Source organism: Symphalangus syndactylus, chromosome 9 (genome assembly GCF_028878055.3).
Source record: "Symphalangus syndactylus isolate Jambi chromosome 9, NHGRI_mSymSyn1-v2.1_pri, whole genome shotgun sequence".
In the NCBI taxonomy this organism is placed as follows: domain Eukaryota; kingdom Metazoa; phylum Chordata; class Mammalia; order Primates; family Hylobatidae; genus Symphalangus; species Symphalangus syndactylus.
This window is the reverse complement of record NC_072431.2, coordinates 40,013,343-40,025,597: the sequence shown is the minus strand read 5'-3', so window position 1 is coordinate 40,025,597 and position 12,255 is coordinate 40,013,343. Positions and strand designations below refer to the sequence as shown.

General features: G+C 37.6%; 1 protein-coding gene and 1 long non-coding RNA gene across 2 annotated transcripts in view; one reads left to right on the top strand and one right to left on the bottom strand.

Annotated features, from left to right (window-relative positions):
- The window catches only part of LOC129489436 (uncharacterized), a 114,094-nt gene that overhangs the window by 47,912 nt on the left and 53,927 nt on the right, over window positions 1-12,255 (bottom strand). The gene's annotated exons all lie outside the window — the stretch shown is intronic.
- PSMD14 (proteasome 26S subunit, non-ATPase 14) overlaps window positions 1-12,255 on the top strand; it is a 103,149-nt gene that overhangs the window by 48,104 nt on the left and 42,790 nt on the right. The window contains exons 4-5 of the mRNA XM_055291971.2: window positions 10,652-10,723; window positions 10,959-11,078. Coding sequence (XP_055147946.1) covers window positions 10,652-10,723; window positions 10,959-11,078 — 192 coding nt within the window. The remainder of the gene's footprint in view (window positions 1-10,651; window positions 10,724-10,958; window positions 11,079-12,255) is intronic.

Here is a 12,255-nt window from a genome sequence, read left to right as displayed (position 1 = left end):
TTGTGAAATCTTTAGTTTCTCATTTATGTCTAGGATTGGAAATAAGGGTAGGGGTAAAGGGACTTGGAACCTTACTGTGGGTGAGGGATAAAAACCGTGCACTGTCTTCTTTCTGCTAGGTAGCTCCTCCTAATCTTGAGACTTTGTGTCTCTGCCCATTTCTGCCCATTACAACCTCATTAATCTGACCACTCCTACTCTACATTTCCCCTCACTGAAACTCTTGACTCACACGTTTTTCCCCTTAAGTTTATTCATTTTTAAAATAGATCCTGGCCGGGCACGGTGGCTCACGCCTGTAATCCCAACACTTTGGGAGGCTCAGGCGGGTGGACCATGAGATCAGGAGTTTGAGACCAGCCTGACCAACATGATGAAACTGTGTCTCCACTAAAGATACCAAAAATTAGCCGGGTGTGGTGGCACGTGCCTGTAATCCCAGCTACTTGGGAGGCTGAGGCAAGAGTCACTTCAATATCTTTATTTGCTCAGGGCATAGCCATCTAGCACATGAAGTATCTTGAAAACCCTTCGTATTTGAGACCTCTGTTTCTATAAGGAATTAGTGTCCTACTTTTGTTGTTTCTTTAGTTCTTTTTCTGGAGATAGGGCCTCGTTGTCCAGGCTGGAATGTGCAGTGACACAATCACAGCTCACTACAGCCCCAGCCTCCTGAGCTGAAGCAATCCTTCCACCTTAACCTTCTGAGTAGCTGGGAATACAGGCACACACCACCATGCCTGGCTAATCTTTAAAAAAAAATTTGTGGAGATGCGGGCTTACTATGTTGCCCAGGGTGGTCTTCAGCTCCTGGCCTCAAGTGATCCTCCAGCTTCAGCCTTCCAAAGTGCTGGGATTATAGGTGTGAGCCACTGTGCCTGGCCCTACTCAGTTCTTTAAAATACCTTAATACTAAGAATATAATTTTATATGCTTATATATATGCATCCATAATTTAATTCTTTGAACTGGTAATATATTTGAGAACTGTGCTTGCCTGGTTTTTATTTTTCTATCATTTGTATGCTGTGATTTTAAAAAAGTCTCAAATGTAACTTAGATTTCCCACAGCTTTTAATAAAAAGTTATTTTTTAGGGCAAAGTTTTTTTTTAATTGGACTTGGAAAAAGGCATATTTTAATTTTCTTATTAGTATCTATACAGTGTATAGTGCATTTTGCTCTCTATAGCCCAGTGTGCCCATCTAGACTTCAGGAAATATGGGGAGACACTGAAGTGTTCCCTGTTCTCAGTGAGCATACTAACTACTTTTCAATAGGAAGGACATCTCAAGTTTTCTTTCCATTTTCTTTAATAGGAATTGGCTCCAGGTGGCAGAGGATTCTAAAATTATAAACAATGGAAGTGAACTAAGCTCCCAGAATAAAAGTAGATTTGGGCATCTGAAAATGGGATGGCATACTGTACTGGAAAGTATATTACTAGTGTCATAAGTTGCATTTTAGCTCTGATTGTGATACTTTTTAGCCTTGTGATGTATGTCGATGTTGATGTATATTTTGATTACCTCCCAAGCTTCTCGAAGCTTTTGTTTAACCACAAGCCGAAGTGGCAGCACATGATGAATACTTAAGTATTATTTGTAGTTTGGGATTGGTATCTATTACACATTTGAAAAAAATAAACAAAAAACAAAGATGTGTTTTCCCAGAGCCTGAAAAATTCCAGATTTTCTCTGATAGGACTATGTGGCTCATGAAATGATTTAAACTTCAGGTTAAATAAAGATAAACAGCTTTTTCCCACCCCGTAACATATATATATATATATATGTATGTATTTTTTTTTTTTTTTTTTTTGAGACAAGGCCTCACTGTGTCCCCCAGACTGGAGTGCAATGGCGAGATCATGGCTCACTGCAGCCTTGACCTGGGCTCAAGTGATCCTCCCACCTCAGCCACCCAAGTAGCTGGGACTACAGGCATGTGTCACTATGCCTGGCTGAGCCTTTCATATAATTTTTTTTTTCACCCGCTCTGTCACTGAGGCTGGAGTGCAGTGGCATGATTTTGGCCCACTGCAACCTCCACATCCCGTGTTCAAGCGATTCTCCTGCCTCAGCCTCCGAGTAGCTGGGATTACAGGCACCCGCCACCATGCCCGGCTAATTTTTGTATTTTCAGTAGAGATGGGGTTTCGCCATGTTGGCCAGACTGGTTTCGAACTCCTGACCTCAGGTGATCCGCCCGCCTCTGCCTCCCAAAGTGCTGGGATTACAGGCGTGAGCTACTGCACCCAGCCCTATTCTGGGTAGTTGGGATTGCAAGTACATGCCACCACGCCTGGCTAATTTTTTGTATTTTTAGTAGAGACGGGGTTTCACCGTGTTAGCCAGGATGGTCTCGATCTCCTGACCTCATGATCCGCCTGCCTTGGCCTCCCAAATTGCTAGGATTACAGGCGTGAGCCACCACGCCTGGCCTTCATATTTATTTCACCATTTATTTCTGATGTAATTAGTCTCTATTATTCTTTGCCCATGTTTCCATTATGGTTTTAGTATTATTAATTTGCTTGTGTACTGAGTTTTTGTCATAAATGGGGAAACTATTTTTTCAGGGTGTTTTGTTTTAAAGTCTTTAAGTATTTAGAAATTTAGATTATGTTGGCAATTTTATGTTCCTTTATTTGTTCAGTTGAGTTTGTACCTAAAATGTGCTTCTTCACCCAGATCAAATAGACATTCACCAATATTTTTGGCATAGCATTTGTTACACTTTAATTTTTTAAAAAAACATGTAACTCTTTAATCCATCTGGTATTAAAGAGTGTTATTAAAGAGTGGCTGAGGTGGTATAACATGATATAGGAAAGGAAATTTAGTTTTAAATGCTTCCAGTACCAAGAAAAAATGAAAAATTAAAATAGAATATGTTCAATTCTATGGTGATAACTTTGAAATCTAAATGAAATGAAACTTTCTGCAACACTGTAATAGTTCATCTAGTCTCAAGATATAGATAACCTGAATTTATCAATACAACTGAAAAGGTTATAACAATTAGCCACAGAACAGCCTCAGAGCCAAATGTTTTAATAATGAACACTTCCAAAAACATGGTAGATTTTTTATTCACATATTATTGGATCATAGAAAATGGAAAACTTTGTAATTGGGAAACTTGTAAATTTTTCAGTTTGTTTTGTAACTCTAACATAATGATATCAAAACCTGGAAAATTTCACACACAAAAAAAATGCCAGCACAATCTCATTTATGAGAAAAAGAAAACATAAATGAACAAATAGTAAAGAAAACATGAACAATTAATCTAGAAGTGCAAAGATGATTTAATAGTGGGAAATATTAATGTAATACACCACTGAAGAAAGGTAAGGTGAGTGAACCAGTGGCCATTGTGGCTTCTTTTAAACAAAAAATGTTGGTATCTCATTGACAAATTTTGCTCAGTCTTTTTGTTTTAATTGTTACTTGTAAGCAGCATACACATGAATTTCCATTTTAAACCCATTATGAGAGGCTTTTATCTTTTAACAAGGGACTTTAATCCATTTATATGTTTTCATAACTAATATATTTGATCTTACCTTATGTTACTTGGTATTTTTTTCTTCTTTCTTGATTTCCTACTGTTGTTTTACTGTTAGTATTGTGTTTGGTTTTTCTTCCCCAGTGACTTAGTAATGTGTACATTGCTTTTCAATTTTAATTTAAAAAATGTTTTTGAGACAGGGTCTCACTTTGTTGCCCAGGCTGGAGTGCAGTGGTCAACCATGGCTCACTGCAGCCTCAGCCTTTTGGGTTCAAGCCATCCTCCCACTCAGCCTCCTGAGTAGCTGGGATTACATGCTTTTTAATTTTTACAGTGGTTAAAGTTGTTCAAAAAACTAATTTATGTTTCTAGAATACGAAAAGTCAACACTTACGTCTGTATTTTCCCCTACTATAAAAGATAGAGCATATTGTATACTTCATTTCTCCCTCCTGCCTGGATAGTTACCTGGATAATGGTGGATTAGGATCCTGATTATTTACATTATTTATATCTATATCTTTTTAACTGCATTCAGTGGTTGTAACAGATTTCTTTATATGACGACTCTTCTATTTTTTAGCTTTTAATATTTATTTGAGGAGTGGGATGCTCAAGTGGATCTTTTATTCAAGAAGCTCTTTCAGGGAAAATATATAGAATCCTATTTTCTGAGCCCTTATATATTTAGTAATGTATTTGCAGGCCTTTGGATGTTTTTAAAAAATTGAGTATAAAATTCTTTACTTTCAGTTTTTTACCTAAAACTTTGAAGATTTGCTTCATTGTTTTCTGCCATCTAATGTTGCAAATAAATCCAAAGTCAACCTGTGTTGCATTTTTTTCCCAGCAGGCTGTTTGGTTTCTCTACTCGTATGGTTTTAGACGTTTTACTTTATGTAACTGAGATTTAGCTAACATTTTTCAAGATACAGTTTTTTATTCATTGATTATTGCCTCACATATGATGGTCCCAAAGGTGAACTTTTTTTTAAATTCAAGAAAATTTTCTTCAGCTTTGCCTTTATTGTTTCCGTTTATTTTATCCTTAGAAACAACTGTATTTTTTAGCTTTGAGCTCTTGTCTGTCCTGTAATTCAGGTGTCCCCATATGAGTCTGTGACCATAGAAACCAGGCCACACAGCAAGAGGTGAGCGGCAGGCAAGCGAGCATTACTGCCTGAGCTCCACCTCCTGTCAGATCAGTGGCAGCATTATATTCTCATAGGAGCACAAACACTATTTTGAACACCCATGTGAGGGATCTAGGTTGCATGCTCCATCTATAATGCCTGATGATCTGAGGTGGAACAGTTTCATCTCAAAACCATCCTCCCTGCCCCAAAACTCGAAAAATGGTCTTCCATGAAACCGGTCCCTGGCACCAAAAAGGTTGGGGACTGCTGCTCTAATTTTATTATATTTCTAAAAGTTTTCATCTCTAACTTTTTACTGTACATTTTGGGACGTCTAGAAATTTATATTATATATCACTGAATTAAATTTGTTATAATACTTTTACCCTTGTTTCTCCTAGTGTGATTTTAATTCTTAATTATTTTTCATCTTTTTATCTTGGTCTGTCCTCCAGCTTTCTGTTTCAAAGATAAGGAACTTCTGTTTTACTGATGTTAAATAGTTTTCTAAAATTTTGTTCATGATTCCTGTATTTAGGTGACTTTCTTTTTGAATCACCAGAATACTGACCCCCAGGAGTGTTTGCCAAAAGATAATGTATGTAGATGGTCCACAGCCCCACATTTTTCTCATCTTGGGAGCTAATTGGGTCATCTTTGATCTGTAGCTGTGAAATGGGAAAAGTTCCCTTGTCCCCTTCACAGGGCATTCAATTGGGATGTGGCCTGCTTCTTCAGTGCCCCACTGCTCACACCTCTAGGGGAGCATACAGACAGGCAGGCTATGGGGCTCCAACCCCACAGCAGTGTCTAGGATTGAATGTTTACAGCTGAAGCCCCAGTGGGTGTTACAGGGTGCTCTTTTAGTTTAGCCATCCATAGGTGGCTTGTGTTAAGACAGCTCAGTTAGACCCCCTGCCTTACTGCAAGGACAGAGGCCTTTCTGTATCTGGGGGTTCTTGCTTTGGTGTACTGGAAAAATCAGATCACACATGGGCTTGGAGATGAGTGCAAGGTTTTACTGAGTGGAAGTAGCTCTCAGCAGATGGGGGAGCCAGAAGGGAGATGGTTTTCCACTGGAGTCAGGACGCTGTCCTCCAACTGCCCTGGCCAAACCCTGCTTCATTCTGCTGGTTGATGGCCTGCCTGCGTGCTGGTTTGCTCCTACCCCGGTGGTTTCTCTCCACGTCCAGCCGTTTGTGTGTCCCTCTGCTGATGTGCTCCTCTCTCATGTTCAGCTGCCAGTGTCTTCTGCTGATGTGTTCTGTTCCTCTCAATGTCCAGCCACTTGTGTCTTTGCCTGCTAGGGTCTGGGAGTTTTAATAGACACAGCATGGGGGAGTGGCAGGCCAGGGTGGTCTTGGAAATGCAACATTTGGGCAGGAAAACAAAAATACCTTCACCTAGGTCCATGAGTGCAGACCCGGTGGTGGTGCCTTAGCCAGGGGCCACACCCTCCTCTACCCAGCCCTGCCTGGGCTCCCCTCCCCCAATATCAGCTGTTCATGTTCTTTTTTTTTTTTTTTAACCACTGTCACATTTTTTTTAAATTATTATTATACTTTATGTTTTAGGGTACATGTGCACAATGTGCAGGTTTGTTACATATGTATCCATGTGCCATGTTGGTGTGCTGCACCCATTAACTCGTCATTTAGCATTAGGTATATCTCCTAATGCTGTCCTTCCCCCCTCCCCCCACCCCACAACAGTGCCCGGTGTGTGGTGTTCCCCTTCCTGTGTCCATGTGTTCTCATTGTTCAATTCCCACCTATGAGTGAGAACATGCAGTGTTTGGTTTTTTGTCCTTGCGATAGTTTGCTGAGAATGATGGTTTCCAGTTTCATCCATGTCCCTACAAAGGACATGAACTCATCATTTTTTATGGCTGCATAGTATTCCATGGTGTATATGTGCCCCATTTTCTTAATCCAGTCTATCGTTGTTGGACATTTGGGTTGGTTCCAAGTCTTTGCTATTGTGAATAGTGCCGCAATAAACATACGTGTGCATGTGTCTTTATAGCAGCATGATTTATAATCCTTTGGGTATATACCCAGTAATGGGATGGCTGGGTCAAATGGTATTTCTAGTTCTAGATCCCTGAGGAATTGCCACACTGACTTCCACAATGGTTGAACTAGTTTACAGTCCCACCAACAGTGTAAAAGTGTTCCTATTTCTCCACATCCTCTCCAGCACCTGTTGTTTCCTGACTTTTGAATGATGGCCATTCTAACTGGTGTGAGATGGTATCTCATTGTGGGTTTGATTTGCATTTCTCTGATGGCCAGTGATGATGAGCATTTTTTCATGTGTTTTTTGGCTGCATAAATGTCTTCTTTTGAGAAGTGTCTGTTCATGTCCTTTGCCCACTTTTTGATAGGGTTGTTTTTTTCTTGTAAATTTGTTTGAGTTCATTGTAGATTCTGGATATTAGTCCTTTGTCAGATGAGTAGGTTGTGAAAATTTTCTCCCATTTTGTAGGTTGCCTGTTCACTCTGATGGTAGTTTCTTTTGCTGTGCAGAAGCTCTTTAGTTTAATTAGATCCCATTTGTCAATTTTGGCTTTTGTTACCATTGCTTTGGTGTTTTAGACATGAAGTCCTTGCCCATGCCTATGTCCTGAATGGTATTGCCTAGGTTTTCTTCTAGGGTTTTTATGGTTTTAGGTCTAACATGTAAGTCTTTAATCCATCTTGAATTAATTTTTGTATAAGGTGTAAGGAAGGGATCTAGTTTCAGCTTTCTACAAATGGCTAGCCAGTTTTCCCAGCACCATTTATTAAATAGGGAATCCTTTCCCCATTGCTTGTTTTTGTCAGGTTTGTCAAAGATCAGATAGTTGTAGATATGTGGCATTATTTCTGAAGGCTCTGTTCTGTTCCATTGATCTATGTCTCTGTTTTGGTACCAGTACCATGCTGTTTTGGTTACTGTAGCCTTGTAGTATAGTTTGAAGTCAGGTAGCGTGATGCCTCCAGCTTTGTTCTTTTGGCTTAGGATTGACTTGGCGAATCAGCTGTTCATGTTCTTACATACCTCTCTGAGCTCAGTTTCGAGTCTTTAATGGGGTTTTCTTCTGTTGCCTAGTTTTTGCTATTCTGAACAGGTGAGCATGTAGGAAAACAACAGCCTTAGATAGTCACTGCTGGCCGAGGTCTTTAGTATCTGTCCCATTGACAGTGTATTATATGTGATTTCTCTCTCTCTCTGGCAGCATTTCACTGCTACCAACCTTCTCTAGTTTTTGCCCACAGTAGTAAAAGGGGCAGCAGTATCACTGGCTGCTGTTTTAAAAACAGCACTCATGGCTGGGTGCGGTGGCTCATGAATGTAATGCTAGCACTTTGGGAGACTAAGGCGAGTAGATTGCCTGAGCTCAGGAGTTCGAGACCAGCCTGGGCAACACAGTGAAACCCTGTCCCTACTAAAACACAAAAAATCAGCTGGGCGTGGTGACGTGGCCCTTGTAATCCCAGCGCCTCAGGAGGCTGAGACAGGAAGAGACGCTGGAACCCAGGAGGCGGTGGTTGCAGTGAGCCAAGATCGCACCATTGTACTCCAGCCTGGGCGACAGAGTGAGACTCCGTCTAAAAAAAAAACAAAAATAAAACAGCACTCATACAATAAACAGCTGCACAGTCTTCTCTTAGTACATGGCTTTCTTGTTAGTATGTTTCTGAATCAGAAGAAAATCCATTGTGAGTTAGTATGTTTCTGAATCAGAAGAAAGGCCACTGACACATGGCTTGCTTCCTGTCTCTCAAGGTAACTCTAGTTAGTATTTTTCTTTTCTGTTCCATTGCCTTGCAGTAGTACCTTAATTTATTCATTCATTCTTTCAATCAGTACTTATTAAGTTCTTACTATGGCCCAGGCACTTTTCTAGGTACTGGTTGTATATATAATATTGAACAAAATAGTGTTTCTTCCTTCTTTGATGGCAGAAATAGTTTCTGGATTCTTTCAGTAATGCATTTTGGTGATAGTTTGATGTTTTATTTCCCTTTTTTCTAAAAAAAAAAAATATTTTCGGGCACGTTGAGAAAGGCTGTATTAAAGCTACAGTCAAGATACCAGTTTAACTTCTTTCTCCATATGTAATGTTTAAGGTTGCCCTGAATCCAGGAATAATTTTATGAATACAGTGTTTGTTAACCTATTTTTCTACTTTGATTTTATTTTAAATTGGCAAATAATTATATATATATTGGTGGGGGGTGATGTTTTGATAAATATGTATGTTATGGAGTGATCACATAAGGCTAACATATCCATCACCTCAATATTTATCATTTTTTTGTGCTGAGAACATTTAAAATCGTCTTTTAACTATTTTGAAATATACATTCTTATTAACTGTAGTCACCAGGCTATGCAGTAGATCACCAGAATCAATTCCTTCTGTTTAACTGAAACATTATTATTATCCTAACCTTTTAAGGCTGCTACTACTTCCCCCAAACCTCTAATCACAACTAATTTATTGTTGTCCTCACCTTTTCCTTAATCTTTCTTAACTTTCTAAGTGAAATGAGTAAAATTATCATACCACTAAAATTAGGTTTATATGATGACTTCAGCAAGATGCTTTGGCCTGTTATTACTTTAGTAGAGTTTTCATTCTGAAAGAGATCTTAGCTATTTGAAAAATAAGCAATAAAACTGCATTAGGTGATAATAGATGAAGAATTTGGTCAGTTTCCAACTTTATTGCCTGGCATTTATGGTGAAAATTAAATTTGAGGGACTTGATTTTTCTCACCACTTTGAACAAAAGTAAATAAAAACAAAATTCTTTTATTTAGAGAAAACTTATTCTAGAACCTTTTATACTTCATGCTTCCAGTAAATATTATGAACTTTTAAAACAATACAAGGTAATAGAATTTAACACACACACACACACACACACACACAAGCACAAAGTACACATAGACCTATATGTATGGAATGTAAAGCGATTGTTTACTTTCAGTATGTAAAAGTATAAATGGGAGACAGAACATGGCTTACAATTTGGATAAGGTAACATGTTGTTTACCTAATTTGTAATAGAGTTATTGTCAGGGAAAGGGAACTTTAAGCAAAACACGACCTGGCAATTGTAATTCATATCTCATTATAATTTCCCAGATTGTCCAATATTAAAAAACAAGAAGCTTTCTAGGTGCACTAATTGTGGGGCAGAATCACATTTATAAGATTGTAGGCATCTTGAGGGTAAGACCTATATGTCAGTTACCTTGTGCAGCTGAATGTTATAGTCAAGAGAAGTTTGCTTCCTTTCAGGAAGAAGATACAATCCTTAAAGGAGAAACATAGTGTCTTCCTTAGTAATACTTGTTTTAAAGGTAGTGGTTAGGATTTTGGAAGTATTTTCACATCAGCTATACCTGTCTCAACTGGTTTGTTCACACCTGGGGCAATTGTGTTAAATTTGTTGTATAGGGGGAGGGGAACAGCTTCATTAGGGACCTGCAGAGGATGTTGTTCACAGCTCTTTCACCCAGGGATTAGAAGTCTTCTTTCCCCTTCTCCTCCACTGTAGCGATGAATTTGCAGAGGAATCCCATAGCCTTAATCTATTAATACATGCTGTCTTTAGCTGAAAATCAAGAAGCTCAGAGAATTTGCTGTTTGTGTCGATGCTTTAGTTAATTGTGCTAGTCCAGCAGCATTTCACATACACACACTGTGGTAACAAATGTGGCTAATTGGTACATTATAGCCATGTTGTAGCCAAGGTAGATTGGCATTGCTGAAAGACTTAAACTTTATGTCCATTAGACCCTTGGCTTAGTATTAAGTTTTACCTGTTTTCTACAGGTTTGATATTTGCAAATGTGTTTTGATTATGTCATAGCCAAATCAAAGGATACTTGACATGTTTTTCAAAACTATTTTAAAAAATATCAAGTTTATACCACATATAACTTGAATTTTAAACTCATAAACTCTGTGTGTTTTAACAATAATTGATGTATTTGTTTTTAGGGGCCACCTACAGATGCTCCTGCAGTGGACACAGCAGAACAAGTCTATATCTCTTCCCTGGCACTGTTAAAAGTAAGTAATGAATGTAGTTACTTGCTTTAGAGAACTCTGTTGCTTTCACTGTATCTTTTACTTTGAAATATTTGTCACCTTAATCCTCTCAGACATAAATAAGCTATTGTTTTAAGTACATTTATAAAAGGAGTTTTTTATTTTCACTGGAACAAAATTTGGTTTTTGTTTTATAAAGAGGAACCAGAGACCTCAACGAAATTTGCTTTGTGTCCACATCTCTTCCTTTCTACAGATGTTAAAACATGGCCGTGCTGGAGTTCCAATGGAAGTTATGGGTTTGATGCTTGGAGAATTTGTTGATGATTATACCGTCAGAGTGATTGATGTGTTTGCTATGCCACAGTCAGGAACAGTGAGTACTTTTATGGTTGCCTGCTGCAAGTAAATGTGTTTCTTTTCATTTTTCTTTTCCTATGCAAACTAACTCTCATCATATTATGTTTTCTCTTTCCAATAGGAAAAATTAATCATAAGTTTGATAGAAATTTTTAGATTGTATTGAATTAAATCATTAATCTTTAAAATGCAGCATAACTTCTTATAGGTCTACAAACTGAATGATGCTAATGCTAAATTTCTTTTCTTAATCCTTCAGCTTAAACTGGTGTAAAATACTGAATTTAAAAGTTACTTACCCTATAATAGCAGAGTGTTAGTTTGATTTTGAACCAAGTATTCAAAAGATTTGAGATTCTCTTATTTAGATTTTCAACTCACGTATACTAGTTCTTATGTTTTGTTCCCATTGTTTTGAAATATGTCATTTAAAAAATGTTCCATATATGGTGATGAATGACTTTTTAAGCTTTTCTTATTTAAAATGTTAAGTTAAAGCAAAACAAAACAAAACAAAACAATAGCAAACCTGAGTATTTTTTTTCCCAGGCATGGTATTTTGCTTATATGCACCGTACTCCATACAGATTACCTGTATAGAATACATTATTCTTTCCAGAGATGTTTGTTTTGTTTTGCCTTTTTGTTTGATGCATTAGACTTGTGTTGATAGATGTGCATTTTGACTGAAAGAAAATAGCCAAAAAACAATAACCATTCCATCTACCTTCCAAAAAAAACCACATATATCCTTCTCACCTGTTTGCTTAGAAAAATATGCATGTATTTTTCCAAGCGATATTTCTTCTTTGCTAGGCAATATTTCTCTTACTGAGCCTTGTAAAAGAAGGATTAAAGAAATTGTTGTTATAAAGCTGTTCTATTCGGAGCTCTGTAAGTTTACTTTGATAAGGTAGATGCTAGAGAACAAATTACAGTTTTAAGTACTGTAATATATATAGTATGTATATTAAAAATAAGCATTTAAAATAGAATATTTGCTACAGAATGCAGTATATTTAAAATAATATAAAGTTTTCTCTAAATAGATGAATTTGTTGAGGTAAACTAATTTGGATCTACAGATTTTATCCATCTCGATATCCATTATATTTATTTTATACATTTGGAAATAGAGAAACACTCTACACGTTAACCAAAGGTTTAGATTTAAATCTTAGACTATTTATACT